Here is a 20862-nt window from a genome sequence, read left to right on the forward strand (position 1 = left end):
TTCCTGGATCGTTTCTGACTGGTTCAGGCTTTGTCTGATGTAGTTGCTGCTTGTACAAACAGAGTTTGTACAGGGATGGGTAACACAGATAAATCTAGGGAATAACATTGACACTTGATCTGTAGAACATTAGCAAGGGAAGCAAATCTTAACCTAAGGGTAGAAACTCAACTCTCACTTCCAAAACAGTTTTAGACAAAAGGGTAAAAGAAGTTTGCCCCAAGGCTTGAAGTAAAATGAGATGCTCCACTAGTGTTGTTACTCATAGACATCGTCATAAAGCAGAGAGCTTTGCAAATGGGAATTTCAAAAGGAACACGCCTCACAGTGCTCCTTCAGGTGAAGGCACGAAGGGGCAAAACACAGTGGCTTTGACATAAAGATGATAGGGCAGAAATGCTTCTGTCTTTGGAAAGGGCTGGGACTTTGCTTTTTTGCTTTTAAGCTGCAAAGTAGTGACAAGGAATAGCAAGTATAGCAGTTATTTAAGATAAGGCAGGAACACTAGAAGCAGTGATTGAATGGGAATTCAGCAGTCCTGGGATGAACAGTTAGCTGTATCGATATAGAAGTGATGAAGCCCAGGAAATCCCTGCCCCTTCTCATTTCTCCTCTGTGGCAAGTCACGGTGTTATATTTCTCAGGAATGTTATGTCCTGGCTTGTACTGATCCATTAAACCCAGAATTTGCAAATGCCTTACAACTCTCAAAACACACAGGAAGTTACGGGACACGTTGCCCTGCCAGACAGAGCTGTCTGTGTCCGCTCCTGTGCCAGGCCAGATGCTGGGACACAAGCCAGCCTTAATCTCATTCAGGATGGATGAAAATAGCGTTTTGGGGGCAGAGGGGTATAGCTTTGGTAAAATCTATGGGGACTCTTAAGCAAATCACCCTAATATTTTGATTAATTCCTTGATTCTCCATTGTCCAGAGGAAGAAAAAAGATCCTTCAGCTCTCGCATAGAGGCAGGTTTTGCCACCGCTGAACCTGGTGGGAGTGTTGCTGCTGTAACGATTTACCGGCGTTGGCGAATCTCCTAGAGCATCCCCTCCAAATCGAGTCCCCACCACGCTGGGCGACGTGCGGACCCAGCACGACGGGCCTCCCTGTGCCCCGAGCTGGGGCTGGCCGTGCCACGGCGCTTCCCGCTGCGTGGTGGGGCCGGCGCTGGGGGCAGCAGTGGTGCAGGTGCCCCGCAGTCCCCATGGTGGCATGCCCGGGGAGCCCATTCCCGGGTGGACAACTCCTTAAGTAAGCATAATTCCCTATCACCCCAGAAGCTGTCCTTATCACAGCTCTTATTATTATTATTATTTTAAGCTTTCCTCTGCAGTTGTTCTTGGAACATGGCAAGAACGGATATAGCTGCACTTATTTATGTTAGAGAAATACAGTGAAAAAGTGTGTGTGTGTATATGTATGTATATATATATATATATATATATAGTTTGCTTTGTAAGCTGCAATCAGGTGAACAGCCCCTGGCAGGGGTGGCTGTGTTTCGCAGACGAGGCGCAGGGCTGGAGGTCTCGGGGAGCCAACTCGGACCGGGGGTGTCCTGGCTCCCAGCTCTCTTCCCAGCTCAGTGATGACCCTTGCATTAAAAAGAACAAAACGAAACAAAACCATAATCTTAAATGTAAATGGAGTATTGCCTGCTTTAGGAAAGCCGCTGCAGGACCGTGGAGGTCTCGCGTCCCGTCCCGTCCCCGAGCCCGGCGCCCCGCGCTCCTGCCGCGGCCGAGCTGCTCCCGCCGCCAGCCCGGCTGGATCCGGCCCTCGCAGCCGGCAGCGGCCGGCGCGGGAAGGGGGTTTCCGTGGTGGCCGGACGCTCCCGCTGACGGCAGCTCCCGCGTGCGCTGGCTGGCGAGGTGAGGGGCGGCCGGGCGGCCTCCCGGCCCCGGCGGGAAGGATTCCCGACAGCGGCGGTGGTCGCGCGGGCAGCTCGCCGGCAACGGGGGCGCAACGCGTCGGGGGCTGCCGGGACGGTCCGCGCACGGGCAGCGCCTCGGGGAGCGCCTCCCCGGCCGGGCTGCTCCTCCCGGCAGCGCGGCCCTCCCGCCGCCGCGGCAGCCGGCTCCGGGCCGGCGGGATGCCCTCTGGGCGCTCGTATCCCGCCTCCGAGCCCGGGCGGCCACGCGGGTCGCGGGAGTAATCCTGCGAGAAGCAACCCCCACGGGGGCGTTCTTAATTTGGGCGAGGTCTGCGGTCGGGGCGGCCGCCCGGAGCACGCGAGCGGGAGCGCGGGGCCTGGTGCCCACGGCGGCCGTGGCCTCGTGGCCCTGCTGCGGCAGCCGGGCCCGGGCGGCGCCTCGCCCCGCCGGGCTCCGGGCCTGGCTCGCGCTGCGCCCGCGCCTCCGCCGCGAAACTGAGAGCCTTTAGCAGCGGCCGAGGGGCACGCGTGGATCCTGCGGCGAGGGAAGGGGGCGTTATGCGGTGCCCGCGGGATGAAAAGTGTAATTTTAGCTCAGCTATCTGCTGTGCGCCTACTTTGGGCAAGAAGTGCCTAGATGCAAGCTAGTGCTGGCTCCCTCCCCTGGGACAGCAGGGCTGGATTGCCTCCCAGCAGGGAAGGGTTTTCCCTTATTTACTGCCTTAAGTGTTAATGCATTTCACCTTATAGACACTAACCTTGTAGAAATGACTTTGTAACCAAATAAAGTAACTCAGCACATGCAAAAATAGCTGCAGCTAACAAAGAGGCTGGAAACGGCTTGAAATACAGGCTTCAAGGCCAAGCTGGGAAATGGCAATGCAAGTGTACCTGTTTTCAAAGATGGGTGTAGGTGCTTTGATTTTTTTTTTTCTTTTTTTCTGAAGATACTAATGGAACGGGAAAAGCATTTTCTACCCAACAGGTCTGCTTGGTTTAGTGTGGAATGGTGTTTTGAGCAATTTTTATTGCCCTAACTAAAAGGAGTTTGGAAGTCTCTGAGCAGTCTCTAGAGCATGATTGTCCCTCTCCAAAAAAAGCCCCCATAAAATGAGTCTCTGTTTAAACTTAAAGGATGCCCTTGAGACCATTAGCTCTGCTTGAGAACTGCAATCCTAACCCATTAAGATAAAAATAAATGGAGCATATTTTGGGAAGAGGGAAGTGGGAGCCACCCCAAACATCAGTGAGCTACAGCAAACAGAGAATGCAGAAGATGTGTTAAGTTTGGTTTTGGTTTTCATTTCTTTTGTCTCATGTACCTTCTAATTCAAAGTGAAGTTCAACAGTGTCTTGTACTTGCCACAGTTGGCTCCTGCCTAGGCATCTAATAAATTTAGACAAGAGAAGACTCTTATGAAAATGCCTTGTATTTCCCAGCAAAACTTTAAAAAAGAGTGTGGAAAATTATGGAGTTCTGGAAAGAACTACAGGAGTCAAAGCCTATAGAATAGGCCTTTAAACGAGCAATAGTGAAATGTAATGATTGTAGTTTATCCAAGAAAAGGTTAAACAGAATTGGTTAACATCCAAAGCTACCTCAGAGAAGAGGGTGGATAGCAGATGACTATAATTTACTAGACTTGGACAAGAAACAATGCACAAGAGCTGATCCAGAAACCTTGCAAATTCTCCCTGACTCACAGTCCTAGTGTCCTGATGCTGGTGGGTGCCAGACCTTGGATTAGCAAAAATGCCAGCCTCGCTCTTGGAGTCTGCAGCAGCAGCCAGCAACCCCAGCACACATTTGCCCAGGCCAGGAAACCCAGTGACTGAGTGTCACTTCTCCGCATCATGGTATGGTGTCTCTGCCCTTCAGGGACAAGCAGCATCCCCAGAGACGTGTGACAAATCACTTGCATTGCACTGCAGCAGTGAAAGTCTGAACAGCTAATAATAGCTGCAAATGAAATTCCTTCTTCCTCTGCTGCTCTCCAACTAGAGTATTTCACATTTTAGCTTTTTTTTTTCCTCAGAGAATTGTTAATTTGCTAAAAATGGACTTTCAGCCATTCCTAAAATATTTAGAAAATACAGGTATAACATCAGCAGAATATACTGAGGGGCTGTGCTGTACCTATGGCTCCCCAATAGCTCAGAGCACTTGGGGGATGTGAGAGGTCCAGGCACCTCCTCTCCTTTGCCTGCGGGGCCTTGAACCTGCAGCGAGGAGAGCCGAATGTAATTCCTGTTTCAGGGAATTTTCGTTTATCCTTAACTGAAAATACCAACAACAGAGATTGGAGGTACCTGCTCCCTTCTCCTGCTCCTCCTCACCCACAACACGGGAGCTGGGAGCTGGAAGTTTAAATACCCCCAAGGAGATAGTGGAGGTGAAGCTAGGTCTTCACAGCCTGGATGAGTAACCACAGTCTCTCTGGTGTTAAAACCAGGCCATTCAGTTCTTTTGCTTTTGCACGTGCTCAACATGAGACTTCTTAAAGCAAGAAGAGAGAGCTGAGCAAAATCAGAAACCAATGGAAGACACCATTCTCCTTGCCCTAGTAAATCTCAGCTGTGGTCTTATGGTAACCAAGAGGCTGATGGCCTAACGCTTTCCAAACCAAGATATGCAGAAAACTAAGATATGCAGAATCAGGTTAAATGCTAACACTAGGAAACTAGGAAACACCTCCTTCACCTGCAGCCTTTCTGCCAGCTGGCCCTGGGCCAGGACATGCATATAGTGGGTGACTTCAATCTTGGGCCTTGCACTTCAGTGTCCAGTGGATGTTGATTGCTTCCCCAATGCAATGTTAGCAAACACTGTGGTAGCTTCTGAATAAAAAGCAGTGACTGATTAAAACCCTGTTGTGAGGTGTTGTTGGAGCCAAGTTTGTTAGCCAAGTTACTAGCTTTATATTAAAAATCTAGAACAAATGCATACATGTACAAACGTGATATGGAGATAATTCGATCTGAAAAATGTTCCACTCTTAAGAGATATAGTGGGAGGTTATAGAGTAACAGGCCAAGGACTGTGCTTAGATCCAAATGCAGTGCAAATAAGTGGCTGGGTGGTGGCTATTTCTAAAATACATTGGAGTTATTGGAATATTCTTTTAAGACTCTGTTGCTAGGAGGGTTGGGTTTGTTAGTCTGTCCACAGAGCGAAGTATCATTAGGCAAAGTGAAAGCTTTTTCCATTCCTCTGAGGTCCGAAATGAACTTGTATTTTGCACAAGCAAGATAACATCATTGCTTAATATCCCTGGTGGGCTTTCAGTTGGGTCACCTAAGAGATGGAAACAAATTTATTTTGTGTAAAAGTTAGAATATGTCTATTTCTTTGTGTTACATTCAGTAAAATTAATCCAAACAGAAGTGCTAATAGAACGATGGGGAGTTGCCTGCTCATAGTTCAGGCCAAAATGTTTTGGCCTGAATGGAATAATTAAAATCATACCCAAAAGTGGTACGGAAAACTGCAGCTGTTGGGTTTCACTAGGCACAGTCCTTGTTTTAGTGGGCAGAGAAAATCCTGTCTCTTCAGCTGGCTTTTCTTTTTCCTAAAGGACCAACTCCATTCCATCTTTAACTCTTGCCAACATCCCTGCTTCTTCTGATCCCTCAACAGCCTAAACCGATTACACATATGTAGAACAGTGCATCTCTTTCATTAACCCACTCAAGGAAAGCCATAAAGATCCAATTACAAAGCAACAGGGAGACAGTAAAAGCACTACCTTCTGGCATGCCTTGAAGGCTTTGAAAGATTACACAGAATGCGAAACTTTTCCTTCAACAAAATTTAAACAAGAATGTTTTCACCTACAACAATGAAAACATCTTTGCATCAGCTGGCTGGTTTACAGTATGCAGATCAAGCATGCCACAAATAACTAGAATTGAACAGGAAGAAAAATGAGGCAATGTTTGAGAAGGGAGTTGAGAAATTAAGTTTAAAGCTTTGGCAAGGGTCAGATTCAGAGAAAAGATCTGTCTTGTATTAAAATTTCAGAATCTGACTAGTCTGTATCAACAGGTTAAGGCATCTCCTACCTCACTTCTACTGTATTTGTGTGTGCAAGAAACAGTACTCAATTCCTGCTGTCTCTGCTGGAGTAGGCTCATTTTCACTGTATGTTCATTTTTGTCCAAGCTAATTTACAAACTTGTTTCAAATTCATTTTAGAAAGGAAAAAATTCTTCTTGTGCAATAGGAAGCTGTCTTTGGATATGCACAATCATATTGCCTGCCAACTCCAGAGAGAAGCAGATGGAGGAAAATTAATCCCCATGCTCAGATTCACAATGTTCTTTAACATTTAACCCCTATGCTTTAAATAGAACAACACATTTTAATCCCTCTTTTAGTTGTCCTTAACTGTTGAGACTGATCCAGAAGAGATCGATTCTGCATCGTGCACAAGCTCAAAGGACTGCATGTTGAATAAAACATTACTAATCCCTTTAAGCTGTCTTTCTGCTTTACCGGAGAGGAAACTGGCCCATCTTCCTTGTAGCCTCTCTTTTAGAAGGCAGGGTATACCAAAAGAAAATTAGTCATATCTTCAAGTTTTGAAAAGAAAATCCATCCACACAAGTGTGCTGTAAGATGGAATTCAGTATGTTTATTTGTAAAAACCATATCTTCCTATAATCATTTTTTCAATCTGACATTTGAACTGACAGTTTAATAGCACAGAACATGTTCTATGGGCTTCTAAAATATACATATCTTCAACTCTCTCCCCATTTTTCTCTTGCACAGAAGAAAAATAATCACCAGCCAGAGTTTAAATCTGAACTTACAGGCTGCCAAGATTGGCGAGTTATTTGTTCCTCATTCTAAATTGCTCTTTTCAGTGTAATTTCTGAACTGCCTCCTTTACCCTAAAAAGGATTCTGTCTCTAGCTACTTTTAGAAACGTATCCAAATAGCTCAAAGAACTGTTAACATGGATTCTTCTGACATATCTTCTTCCCTCAAATTGAACTTGGCACTAAGACAACAACAGTTAGCGTTTGTGAGGCGAGAGGTACTGCTAGCTAGTACTTCGGATGTCACAGGCCTTAGAAGGGTAATAGTTCACAGTTAAAATCAGCTAATTCAGAAAATCTTTTGAAGACAGTTTGCATTCAGATCACAAAAGAGGATCTCCAAAGTACTGTAAATACTTAACCTAAAAATTTTGTCATCCCTGAGAATTTCATGGATAGTTTCAGTACAGAACTACATTGAAGACTAAAGCAAAATTTCTGTTATCAGCATTTCTGTATACTAAATTATACACAATCACAAGAAAGCAGCTCTACAGTCATACACAAGACAGGTAAATGTATGTTTATTGTATGCAATTACTTGTTGAAAAAAAGCAGCTTCCTCTTTGGAATTATCCATAACCAAGAAAGGTCAAGAGATGAGCTGATACGGAAACTTAGTGAGGCACTGGGGAAGTGGAAGAAAAACTGTTTCCCTAGTATTTTCTCCTCTGATTTTCTAAATGCATGTTGTTTGTGAAAATATAAAAACATCCTCTGCAAAAGCTGATTTTAACTATTTAAAGTTTTTCCTTTCTGGCACTTAGTTATATTAACAATACCACTCCCAGATCTTTGATCTCACTAGTTGGTTATATTTTTGCAAGAGTTAGGAGGATTTTAAAATGAAGTTTTTAAACACACAAAGCATTACATTCAAAATTAGTACTTTTATAGCAAAAATAATCACAGGAGAAGAAGACTAGGAGAAAAATGTAATAAAATGAAATCAGCTTTACAGGTAGAAATAGATAAAATGTATTTTTTTTTTCTTCTGGTAACTTTAACTTCCTTCATTGTTTACAAAATGGGAATTATAACCAGATTTTTCATTCTAAGAAGAAAGGACAGGATTACAGAATGGAGTTTTCTTTGTCCTACCATTATATTATAATATATATATTATATAACTGTGATTATATTAATATAATCACAGTTAACATGGTTATAAAGCCATATTTAATAAAACAGTTTAAGCTACAACAGAAGTAATTCTTAATTCTTCCAACTCTAAAGCCATGTCAACGGTGTCAAGTTTTTCACTCATTTCTTTAACTTTTAGTAGTCATAGTAGAAAATTCATAGTTTTAAGGACTAATATTGCCAAATATGTATCAGATGCTGCATGACACTATCATAAGGTAATTACAGCTCGACTTTCAGTATTACACCACATAACAGGATTTTGGAAGTTATAAAGGGTAAGACGTATACTGTTAAACATCAAACAGAACAAAGAATTCAGATGTTTGCAATTGAAATTTATATGTCAACATCTACAGAAACACCACAGATAAGACCACCAACTTTTTGGATAAACTACACTTATAGTGATGTCAGCATCACAGGAAGTGTGGAAGTATGGATGAAGAGACAGCTTTTTATTTAAGCAGAAATAGAATTTAAAAGCTCTGTAGAGTCAGCTTCTCCTATCCTCTTCATTCCAAAGACCGTATAGCATTTAAGACCTTTATATTAATTTAACCAACACTGTACAAAGCAATCAATTTTTACATTTCCAAAATACTTACTACAAAGTGATCAAGAAAAACTACTTTTCCTTTCAAAGCCATGTGACAGGCAAGTCTCTTTAGAAATAAAGGTTAGGCTTCAAAAGCTGTATCAAGTTTATTTTCAACAACTTTTGCTCTATATTAACAGTGACACCTGCTGACCACTTCTTTTGGTTAGTCAGTTATACTGAATTTGTCATGTCTCCATGCGTATATTAGGTGTCCCAATGAATCTGGAATTCCAGCCACTGTCAGATCCTTTCTCTTCCAGTAGAGAATTTACTGAGTAGGTGAATGCATTATATACATATATATAAAATATATATGGTGTGTGTGCGTGTATATATACACACACACACACTCTCTAGAGTTGCTGTACATATTGTACTGCTTATGTCTGTTGTAAGAAGTTTTCACCAGCTTCTGTGGCACAAGAAAAGAAACTCTCTGCCATTTCTGGCATCCATTACACACATGGAAGGTAAGCAAGCATCTAGAGACCTGTGAACAAGTATGAAAAAAAGTCTTGTGTATTGGAATGATTTTCACCAGGATTACTGTCCAAGGAAAGAGGCCATGGGATCATCAGGTCTCTGACGTTTCATTCTATAGGCTTCCATTTCCTCCTCTGTTGGCTCCCTGGTTTCATATACGCTGTTATATGGCCTCTTCCTCTCATCTAACTGCATGATTTCTTTGACATGGAGGAGACGAGCCTCTTCTGCATTTAATGCCTGAAGTGGAAGCAAAAAAAAAAAAAGAAAAACCACACCCAAACAATGAAAGTTTGTAGTAGATTCTAGTGCAATGAACAAGCAGGAAGCAGAATGGTGGGATGCAGCAATGCACACTTGTCTGGCCCACCTACAGCATACTTCATCTAATGCTTATTTTTGAGATCTAATGCTTATTTTTGAGTGTTTAGCTTAAAATGAGCTAAGGTGATATTTAGCAAACAAGATATTTTAATCCCCTTCCAGTTGCCAAAATCAAGTAAGAAACTCCTAGGTTTTACCTAAAATGTAATTGTGATCCAGAAAGTACAAAAGCAGATAAGAAAGCATGTGATTTTAGTGTTTTTCAGTCAGGGTGCAATGTTAAAAAAATGCTTTCTGAACACACAAACTACCTCATTTCTCAAACTACTGCTACTCCTTGCTATTCAAAAGAAGTCATATTTCCACCATGTTTGGAATAACTGTAGTTTAACATTAGGTATCCAGAGGTAGGCTGCTGTGCTTGTGTAGGGTTCCATTCAGCAAGACTCTGTACATAGCTTGTGGATGGATTTATTGCATCAACTGCAAGACTGGGCCCAAGTCTGGGATAGAAAGTGTTAAGTCAAGCTTTGATCTCTCCATCTTTCTTCAATAGCCAAAGCCCTGTGTTCTGAAATGCCTTTCATTACAGATCTACAGCTGTAATAGGGGCCTACGAAGTATTCCAAATCCTCTAAACTTAAATCTTCTAAACTAAATATTTATTGCATGTTTGCCTAAAGTCAAAGCTTGCACCAACAGAGTACATATGAGCAGAAATAGGGAGTAACAGCTATGTACTTTAGAATATCTAGTGCTTCAACTCAAAATTAGCATCAAAGAACATCCCACAGAATACAAGAACTATATTACAGTTTTCATAAAACATTGTTCTAAAAATGTGTTTGAAGAATATACTGCACCTTTTTAAGTTTTTCTTGCTTCTTTTTCTCTTCACCCTCACTATCTGAATTTGAGCTCTTCTTGTGTTTCTTCTTTTTCTTGTCTTTCTGTTTTTCTTGGTGGATCTGTAAAGTGGAAAAACAGCTGCAGTTAAGACTCAACTAGCAAACATTAGAATTTAATGTCTTGAACATTACTAAGTGTCTATTAATGCTATTTCAGAGCTTAGTTTTGAATACAGAAGAGATGTTAATGATCGAATGATGCAGTCTGATAATTTTCAGATTCATTAGAATGACATAACACAATTTTGTAGTTACATATATGTTTCCATCTCTTAAAATGCTGGAGAAAAGTATCTCCTCCCTTAGAAAGGGAAACAGCCTACCTCCATCAGAGTTTTGGGTTTTGTCATGTGCTCTTCCTCCCTGGGTTGGTCTTCTGGTAAGCTTGCTTCAGTATTCTATACAACAGACAATAGGAAGGATACCCGTTTACAAAGCACATTTGAAAATGAATGGACAAGTTAAATTTTAACTTTATTATTATTTTTTAGTAAGTATACAGATGGATGCTTTATTTAATAACTTGGAAACAACTCTAGGGCAATACTTACAGCAATTTCTTTCCCAACTTCTCCTGTACAGTAAGAGAACTTGACAAACGAGTGGCAGCATTTGTAACCCCACTTGCCTTCTTTCCAGTATGAACCCCAAATGCACTGCAAGAGGAAACACCATAGCAGTTACACCCATACAGATACTCCCATGAGAGGCAAACTGCAATTTATTGCTGAGATTCTTTCCTGATAAGGAGTAACCTACTCAAACAGTTTAGAAGGGGAAGTTATGAGAAATATATCTGCAATTTTATACTAGTCTTACAGGAATGGTTTCAAAAAGAGAAGAGCAACAGCACAGGGCCAACCCATACTCAAGGCAAGGGGAAACAGAACAATAACTCCCCTTCAGTTTCTTTCAAGAGCTCCATCACAGCTCCTCAAACTAACACTGCACCTATGAGAAGTTAAAATTCCTGCTTAGTGGAAAAGGGAGTGTGCCACACTTCAGAAAGAAGTTACTTATTTGCTGTTTTAAATATATTACACTGTCTCTACACCTCACTCCCTCTTAAAGGGAAGAAATTGAATTTAAGTTTAAATTAGGTGCTTACTGTGTGGTTGTTGATCTTTACATCCTCTTCATATTTAGAGCAAGCAATAGCTTTCTCTTGTCCTTTGATGACTGTTCCATGCCTAGAATATTCCACGTAATCTTCTGTTTGAGCTAAAAGCAATTCAGCAGGTGGGGCATCTAGATGTTCTTGTCCTCCATACTATAATGCAAATAGAAATGACACTTAAAGAACTTGGAAAAAAACCTTATATGTAGTCAAGCACATGTTTCAAAAACTTCACTTTCAGTGTCTTCTCTATCCAGGCTATATGACCTCCAGGACAAAACACTACACAAGAGAAGCGGGTGGAGGCAGTTTAATCTTTAGCCAATAGCTAAGAGAGAAGCACATCTCCTACTGCGGCCATAGTATTTTTTTTCCCTGGCTGAAGGATTATAATAGTGCTATTCCTCACTTTAGAGATCTTTCAGATCAGCAAGTGTTCAGAGCAAAGCAAAAGTTGGAAAAACAACTTGAATGTTGAAAAGGTTAGAATCTACATGGGTGATTTAGCTTTTATTCCATTGTCCAAGAAACTGGTAACAAAATATAAAACAAGTATTTATCCAGAAGCCTGTACCCAAAACCAGAGTCTGAAAATTCTGATTTCTGAAAGCTTTTCACACTTTTTAAGAGGAAAGAAACATTTAGAAATAGTTTTTGAAGACAGTTTTTAGAAAAGATGCCACTTCTAAATAGTGTAAGTTTTTTTAACGACTTCTATTATTTTTAAAATAAAATATCTAGATTCCCACTCCACCTACATACTGCTGTCAGATTTTTCAATAGAGAAATTCTGACAGCTAAGGAAAGCCTTCCCGAGACTCCAGAGAAATCCCAGCAGATCTTCAAATATACTGTTCCTATATTAAATAATTTACTGAATCCAATAGATCGGATAGTTTATTATACACACACACACACACACACATCATAGAGCTGATCAGAACAGCTGACATGTTCTGACATAGCATTAATAATGTAATTTGTTCCTTAAGACCCAAACTCAACAAAACGCCTTATTAAATAAAACCAAATGTCTATTACCTTCTCCAGGATGCTTTCTTTCTGCTGTGCCTTGAAATCTTCTTTTTTCACTTTGAAGGACTTATAAAGTAGCTCTAATTTTGTAGGGTCTGCTTGAAGATGAACTTCAGAGCCTTTGTCATAAGCCTCCCAAGCAAACACTGTGTACACAAGAGGTGTCACTCAATATTTACTCTAACACTGACATATGTATTCAAATTACCACCTATAGTTTTGTGATGGTTTTTAAAAAAATGAAACTAAATCCACAAGGATTTTTTTCTCCTTTTCAAAAAAGCAGTATTGGTAACTTAAACATTTTCCCTTCCCTTAAAAAACAAAAAAACAAAAAAAACCACTTACACTGAGTCTGTGCCATTGAAATGGTATCTCCAGTGTAACGGACAAAGTTGTCACCTGCGTAACCAACTCTGCAGAAAAGAACAATATGATTTTTAGCATGCAAGTAACACATCATTTCCATAATTATCCCTTTTAAAACACATTCACAGAACACCAACAGGAAGGTAAAAACTCTCCTTTGTGCCCTGATAATTAAGATGGAGGGAGAGGAAGGTGCCTTCAACTCAGTAAATGAATTAAAAGTCTAGGCTCCCATAGTCATGAAAGCATTAGATAGCAAAACGTGATGCCTGTGTTTATACGGATACATTTTAAGATGCAGAACAGGAGCTCTGTCTGGGCATGGGATACCAAGCACCATGAAGCCAAGCTTGGACCTAACTGCACAATAAATATATATGAATGGCCAGTCATATTCTAGCACAGTGATTTCAGGTTTTGGATTTGTGGATCCCTTCTCCCCCTGGGTATTGTAGAGAGTTAAAGCCTGATAATAGCTTTGCTTGCTTTAGGTACCTTTTGCACACCCCTTTGAAGTGACTCACAAAGAGTATATGAACCACAGGTTGAAAATCAAATAATGTTAACAGTCCAGTTTCCCCCTCTTTTCATCTCCACAAAAACCACTCAAACATTTACAGTCTGCAATGCTGTTGCAGAAACATGGATTCGACAAAGGTCAAATTATGACTCTAGAGAGAAGTGAAAGTCTCTGTATCTGAAATAAAATGGACTGACCGGCATTATTCTAGCTGGGGGCAAGGAGAGGTGGAAAGAGCATTATTTGCCAGCATTTAGCCACCGCCATTCTATTTCAGGCAGCAAGCTGATCCAATTACTGTACTCTGAATAAATGTTTCTAGTCACAGCCTGCCTACTCTGCATGTCTGCTGCACTACATGGGTCAAGGCTGGGTCACAGCTCAAGTGCTTGACTTGGGTTTTTAAGTGAGACAGTCTTGTGTGTATCCAAAAGCCAGCTTAAGGCATTCTTTTTTAAATTAAATTGTCCATCTAAACAAAGCTAAAGCTTTCAGACCTTCCCTATGCAGACTCCATTGATATATGAGGAAGTTTCGCTCCTAATTCAGGCATTTAGTTAGACATCACAGATACACCATGCTAGGTATCCACTGCTGAATGCCTCTCAACAAGTAAGGGATGAAGTTTTAGATTCTGTTACTGAAATACTTTTCATAAACATCATTTTTGTTTATAGATATAATCTCTAGATGCAGCAAACTGTTCCATATACACACCAGTACACTAAGTGGTGGCCCTCGTGTCCCTGAGGATCACTAAAATACTACTTGAAATACCAAAACAAATCAAAAACCATTTTTTTCATGTTTATCATGAAATATTACTAAAAGATTTTTCTATCCATAATGGACTAGGGATTCATTAATAAAAAGAGACACAGATATGCAAGAAAATACAAAGTTACTGAAGTCATCTCATTTTTTAACAGAGTTTTGTTGGATACATGAGCATTCCCCTGTTTTAACTTACTCATCTGGATTCTTGCCTGTATTGGCATAGGGGTTCTCCCTCATTGCTCTTGTTTTGGGATCATAATAAGCAGAGTTTGGATCTAGATTCCTCAGGTACTAGGGGAAGAAAACAACATACAAGATATTTGATTAAAAAATTATGATTTTAAAAGAACTGAAATTAGTACCGTAACCCCCAACTTAAGACACTTTAAAAGGGGAAATCTGTGCAAGGGGATGACCTTTGAGAAACCATAACACGAGCAGCAGTAGAACTGAGAATAGACCTTAATCTCTAAACACCAAATTCATTAATAATAGTGCAATTTTTGAAATATGAATAAAAAAGATAAACAGTAATAGAATTCTATACTCACTTTTGCAATATCTTCCCGAATACGTAGATTTCGAACTGTGATACGTCTTTTAGAGTCAAAGTTCTGTCCAGGCATATCAATATCATCTGCATATTTATCTTCATCTTCATCTTCGCTGTTATGATCTCTTTCCTGAGGAGAGAGATAGGAAACGTCTAAATAAAATGAACATTCACTCTAGAAACAAGTAAAAGAATCTGATTTTAATGGTTTGATTAAAAAATCTGAAAACCCTTTAGTTAAAAGTTAGCATCATTTACTTGGGCTTACGTGTGCTAATCTATCATGCAGTTACATTCCACTGTTCAGAAATACCCTTGTTACAGGATTTCCACTATGGAAACAGTTACAAAAAACACAACTGTGATAACGTTAAGAAAACAGTTATATTAAACAAAATATAAAACATGTTAAAAATCAGTTATTCTCTTGCATCTCTAAGGTTTGACAACACACAGGAGTTATTAGCTATGAAATCCAGCATCCTCTGCCCCCCCCCCAAAAAGGCAGCATGAAGCCAATATTGAAACTCTTCTGCCACCCCCATTTCACTGCTTCACTAACTACAGGTCCTTTTTTTCTCCCCATGGTGTGATACAGTGATAATCATCTTACTGTCTGTGAATTTGGTTCCTCTTCTCCCCATTGGTGTCTTGGGGAGTTCTGCAGCAAACAAAGAGCACATCAGCAGAGAACACAAGACGGTGGAGAGAAGGAAGAAGACAGGGAGATAAAGAACAACCAAAGCAGAGCTTATGCCTATGGCATAGACTTACTGGAAGCAAAAATACAATAATTGTCACAAAATGCACAAAGACCACTACCATCTAAATGTTTTAAGACTGAGCTTGTAAGTGTCTCTGTTGCTGAAACATGTTGGAGACCTTTTCACTGTATTCCCAATCGAATTTCTAAGCCCTTGCAAGAATGGCAAATTCTAGAACTGTCAGTTGTATGTAAAGTCTGTTATGCCTTTGAACACTAATGCTTTAGACTAGAATAACTCATCATGTCAAAAAAAATACAATTCAGCTCTGAAACCCTAAGAAACCCATAACTATATATTAACAAATATATTTGTGAGTATTTAATTAGGAATGACAGGAATACCAAGCATAAATCAGGAGCCATAACTTCAACTGGAGAAATGTAGCCAAACTTTTTTTTTTTTTTTAAAAAACCTGTTTCGCCTCTAATGTGACAATCCTTGGGATAGTAAAGATCAAAACAACTGGAGTCCTGGAAGACCAGCACTCTTATGAGAAGAGGCACCAGACTTGCTTCTCTGTTTATCAGAAATGATTCTTTATGTTCAAATATTCTTTTCTTCTACCAAATCTATTTTGTAAGGAATAAATATATGAAGGCTAAAAATCCTGCCCTGTGGTGACAAAAAGAGTAAGAACCTTATCCATTTGGAAGGAAGTTCAGGATTACGATGTATTTTGTGCTGGGTTGGAGATTAAGTTTACTCTGCCATCTAGTGACAAAACGCAAGGTGACAACATATGGAAAATGGAGGCCAAATTGCAGGTACTCTATTGGTTGGTGTGTTTTTTCTTACAATGTAATATTTTGATTAAGAAAATCCCCCCAAATACTTCTCACCAGTAATGATCTCTACTCTCCCCCATTTTATAAACTTGGAAAATCATCACAGATAGATACCTCTTAAATTAGAATTTTATATTAAAGACTATCAAAAGCCTTGACTATAATCTAAGAGGAGATGCAAACTCTGTGGAGTTGCAAACCAGAGGGAAATACATACCCTCAGCCTTCAAACAACCAGAGACACTGCAAACAGTGAAACAACAACAGAAGAAGATACAAGCTCAGTTCTAAGAAAAAGAAAAAAGCTTCCTATTCCTATTTATACAAAGCATTAATCAAGCAATCCATAGTCACGTAATGGTCATAATCATATTAGTCAGACAAAACAATCTTTAAATTCAAAAATTCATTATAGTGCATGAATAAAAGTTTTACCAGGAAAACAATTCTTTTCTGACCCACAATTCCATATAATTCATTTTAGCAAGATTACTAATTGCCAGAACTGAAGCAAGAAAATCTTGCCCATGAGGGGAAAGCAAAGGCACTCTCATTTGAAAGGACGTACTTTGAATTCTTCTAAGGGACACAGAATATGCTTGTATTAGGAAGAAACCTGCATTACTGAAGGGCATAGAAAGCAATAGGAAACTCAGTCTGCAGAGTAAGAACATCAGAGAGCAGAAGTGACCCTTCTATCTTTATTCAGTGTAAACAAAAATGAATTAGGGTTTAGTTTACTTACCACTTGCTCCAGCTTTCCTGATGCTAACTCTTCCTGAAGCTTCTGGGCTTTCAGCGTACGTTTGGCCTGCATATCATGAACTTGTTTTAATACTTTCTTTTAATAGCAAGTGTGTAGTAAAAGTCATCACAAGCATCTCTTATGACCACTATCATTTAGAAAGTATTAGTTATTACAAAAACTGAGCTGCTAATTCTCTGTCTGCTTGTCAAAAATCAGCAGCCCAGTTTGCCTACCCTACTCTTACATCTACCACATTTTTTGAGTTATCAAGGAAAGAAAATGTGTACATACTAACCATTTTGCTATTTTCTATTATAGAGTTACATAAACCAGTTTATTGGAGATTATGCAGCTATAACATCCCTATGTACTTCCTAAAAATACTCCCTAGCCATCCGTTTTTTGATTTTTTAGATTAAGAAAAAGACAGCTTACAGTAGTTCAGTACAGTTTAAGAACAAACATTTTATTCTTGTGTTCTCGTATGATGAATCTAGCTAGGAACTTCAATGCTTAAGGTAGGTCATGAATGACACTGCAAGCATTTACGGTTCATCCATGAAGCGCCAAAGTCTAAAGTGAGACTCTAAAGTAGCATGTAGTGAATTGCTGCATATCTGACATCACAGAACCACAGAATGGCTGAGGCTGGAGAGGACCTCTGGAGATCCTCTAGTCCAACCGCCCTGCTCAAAGTGGGGTCAGCTACAACAGGTTGCCCAGGACCACGACCAGCTGGGTTTTGAATATCTCCAAGATGGAGACTCCACAACCTCTCTGGGCAACCTGTTCCAGTTCAATCACCCTTACAGTACAAGAAGTTTTTTCTTATGTTTAAATGGAGTTTCTTGTGCTTCAATTTCTGTCCATTGACTCTTGTCCTGTCACTGGATACCACTGAGAAGAGTCTGGCTCTGTTTTCTTTATACTCTCCCATCAGATCACTAAAATCCAGAATATCTTCAGCTGGCATTAGCTTTCCTGTGCACTACAGAAAAACACTGAGAGCCTCAGATCAGGCCCACAAAGGTTCTTAGGCATCTAACTGCCTTTTGGAACATCCAGTCAAGGTGGTGAATTACTTTTTTTCTAAGAAGGTAATAGTGTCCACATGGATTTGGTACACACAGCTAGATTAACTGCAACAGGTGCTGATCTGCACAGAGACATTTACAGTTAGTCCACTGCTCCATATATATGTAAATAAACGTATAAATGTTATATATATAAATAAATATAGATGCTAGCTCTGATCATTACAGCCAGCTTATAAATTCCTTTCTGTAGTTCAGTCTTCATTTTGGGCAATGAATTCTAGGGCTTGCCTAGTGAAAGGTAGGCAACCTGGAGAGACCACTCATTTATTGTGCGGACCCATCCTCAGCTGCCAGTTCTGATCCGAGTTTGCAGTTCAAGCTAAGTTTGTTATCAAATACAGAATCCCTCTCTGTTTTTCATTACGAATATAGCACAAGATCTAGTATCAGAGTGCACAGAGCAAAGACGTCTTCCCCCATTCCCCAGTCAAACACAGAATCTTTCCCCAGCAAACTACAGCACCTACCAAGTCAACTTTGGAATATTCCTCTACAATCTTCATGTGCTCTTCTGGGTTATAACCATTCCAACGATCTCGCTTTCCATCATAATCAAACATTAGCTGAGGCTGCACGTGTTCATCTGGTGCAATGTTCATGCCTGTGTATTTTGCTCCAACTTTCCTGGGTCTCTGAAAGGAAAAAAACTGGTTGGATCAGTTCATTAGACTGAAGTATGTTATTCACCTTAAAAATATGTATTAACTGAGCTCCTCTAAAGCTGGTTTAATCCAGCACTAGAAAGCTATGAATTTTAAGTGTACATAGTTCGTTTTTAGATTTTTATAGTAATGCAACTGTCTAAAACCCATCAATTTATTGCAGCCCCACATAACTCTATCTTCCACAGTTAAGGAAGGAATTAAAATACAATTCCTGGAAAGTACTCTTAACTGACACGAAACAAAAAAGGTTAGCCTCAGCAGCACTTGAGCAAAAGCAAATTAATGCAAAGAATTAAGTGACAAACATTTTCACCTACTGTTGCATCTCTTTTCACATATAGAGTTGATAGACAACATCCTGAATGGTAGGGTTTTTTTTTCCAACATAAGAGTTGCTTTAGAAATTTTCAAGCAACATTTCAATATTTGAGAAACTAGTAACTTTCCTTTTATTTATAACCAGCTACTTTCCACTAAAGTAGAATTTGCACTGTTTTCAAAAACATTAAAACAAAAGTCAAATTTACCTCCATGCAGTCTTTCTTTTTGTGTGTCAATGCACCACAGTTCTCACAAGCTCCTTTACGATATTTAGTTGCTACAGCATGCTAAACAAAAACAACAAAAACAGTATTGTACAAGCTTCCACCAAGATTCATATACACATTCCTAATAACTACCTCATTTTTTTCAATGCAAGTAAAAAAGTATGTATGCTCTCCACAAAGCCGTAACACGTATTTGAGTTATCACCAAACACTATGAAATGCCTGCTGAGTAAAAATTCCCAGTTCCTGTCCTCTTTAAAACACATAACCAGAAAACACAGAAAATTACAGGAATCAATGTTTCTATTCTTCCTTTCTCATGGAATCAAATATTACCTTTATAGCCAAAATATTTTGCATACCTCTTGAACTCCTCGTTTGTACCAATCTCCAGAGGAGCTATACTGTTTCTGCTTCTCTGGCTGAGGTCTCTGGTGCTTTAGAGTGGGTCTTTTAGAAGGATCTATGTACCATGGTACTGAGGATATGTACTGTGGAATATGAGGATTGATATCTCTGTAAAAGATGTCATGTAATAAATATATGGCACAGGAAAAGAACTGCAACTTAACCTAAAGACTTACTCTTACATTCAACTTCAGTGTTTTAGGACTGATCATAAAATAATCACTGAAGTTGTTACAATGCATTCTAAAATAAGTTATAACAAACAGACTTTTTTAGATGTTTTGTTGCAGTCAGTTCACCTAATCTTTCCCACTCCAAATCAAAAGTTTTGTCTTATTACAAAAATAGTAATATCCCCCCTCCTCAGAGACAATAAGAAGAGCAATAAGATGGTGAACAGTCTTGCAGAAACCACAGAGAGAAGGAAAGAAATTGATAAGCTGCACAGTAAAGTTCCCCAGCATTACCTTTGGCTCACTTTTAAAATACCACTTGTAAGGATCTGCACAGGGCAGGGCTTTTTAGCAGCACCCCAACAGATCAGACCAACAGTGAGCATACATTATTTTTTTGTAAAAAGAAAAGTCTATACACCTGAGAAAGGCTGGGATGTTTTAACAAATTCACAAAGTACAGTAATTCAGTTCTGCATTCACCTTTTGTGCTGCCCCCCACAATTCTGTAATCACAATAAGCAAAAAACTTGCTTTTTAAAACTAATACTTTAGAATAACCGTAGCTTTAATAAAACTTACTTTCCTTCTTCATCCACTTCAGCAGGCGCGTTGCCCAGTTTTCTCTGTTCTTCCAATTCCTTCTTTTTTCTCCAGTCTTCCCTCGTCATCTTCTTCGGTTCCTCCAGGCTGACATCATTTGATCCTCCCGAAGGAGTTGCGTTCACTACTGTCCCGGACGCCATTGTCTTTTCCCCTGCAATAAAAGATAAATAAAAGTATCCTCCCGCGCACCGAGCAGCACCCCGCCGGGGCAGGGCCGCGGCTCGCCGCCCCCCGAAGGCCCAGGCGCTTTCTCAGGCCTAAAGCAGCTGCCTGCAGGGAAAAGAGACCGCCCGGCACGGCACGGCACGGCACGGCGGCCCCTCCGCCCCCGGCCTGTCACGGGGAGCTCGGTGCGGCGGCGGCGGCGGCCCCGGCCTCGCTCACCGTCCGCGCCGGGCTCCGCCGCCCTTGTTTACCGGCTAGGCCGCTCTACTGCCCCGCGCCCCACAATGCACCACGCTCCATCCCAGGCCCCGCCCCCCAACGGAACTCGCGCCTGCTGGGGCGGCGTCAAGCAGTCACCACAGCAACGC

At 40.5% G+C, this 20862-nt stretch overlaps 1 protein-coding gene across 1 annotated transcript; it reads right to left on the reverse strand.

The window, feature by feature from the left end:
* Nucleotides 1-7204: 7204 nt before the first annotated feature.
* SLU7 (SLU7 homolog, splicing factor) lies at nt 7205-20761 on the reverse strand. Its single transcript, XM_067304728.1, has 16 exons — nt 20714-20761; nt 20306-20480; nt 19505-19658; nt 19122-19202; nt 18397-18561; nt 16830-16895; nt 15146-15193; nt 14531-14662; nt 14173-14270; nt 12662-12729; nt 12320-12459; nt 11270-11431; nt 10713-10817; nt 10485-10559; nt 10117-10221; nt 7205-9169 (listed from the first exon to the last, which is right to left on the reverse strand). Exons 2-16 carry the CDS (start codon nt 20467-20469, stop codon nt 8990-8992), a joined length of 1743 nt encoding a protein of 580 aa, XP_067160829.1. The 5' UTR covers nt 20470-20480; nt 20714-20761; the 3' UTR covers nt 7205-8989.
* Between the last annotated feature and the right edge of the window lie 101 nt (nt 20762-20862).

The sequence above is a fragment of the Apteryx mantelli genome, chromosome 14 (assembly GCF_036417845.1).
Source record: "Apteryx mantelli isolate bAptMan1 chromosome 14, bAptMan1.hap1, whole genome shotgun sequence".
Taxonomy (NCBI): Eukaryota; Metazoa; Chordata; class Aves; order Apterygiformes; family Apterygidae; genus Apteryx; species Apteryx mantelli.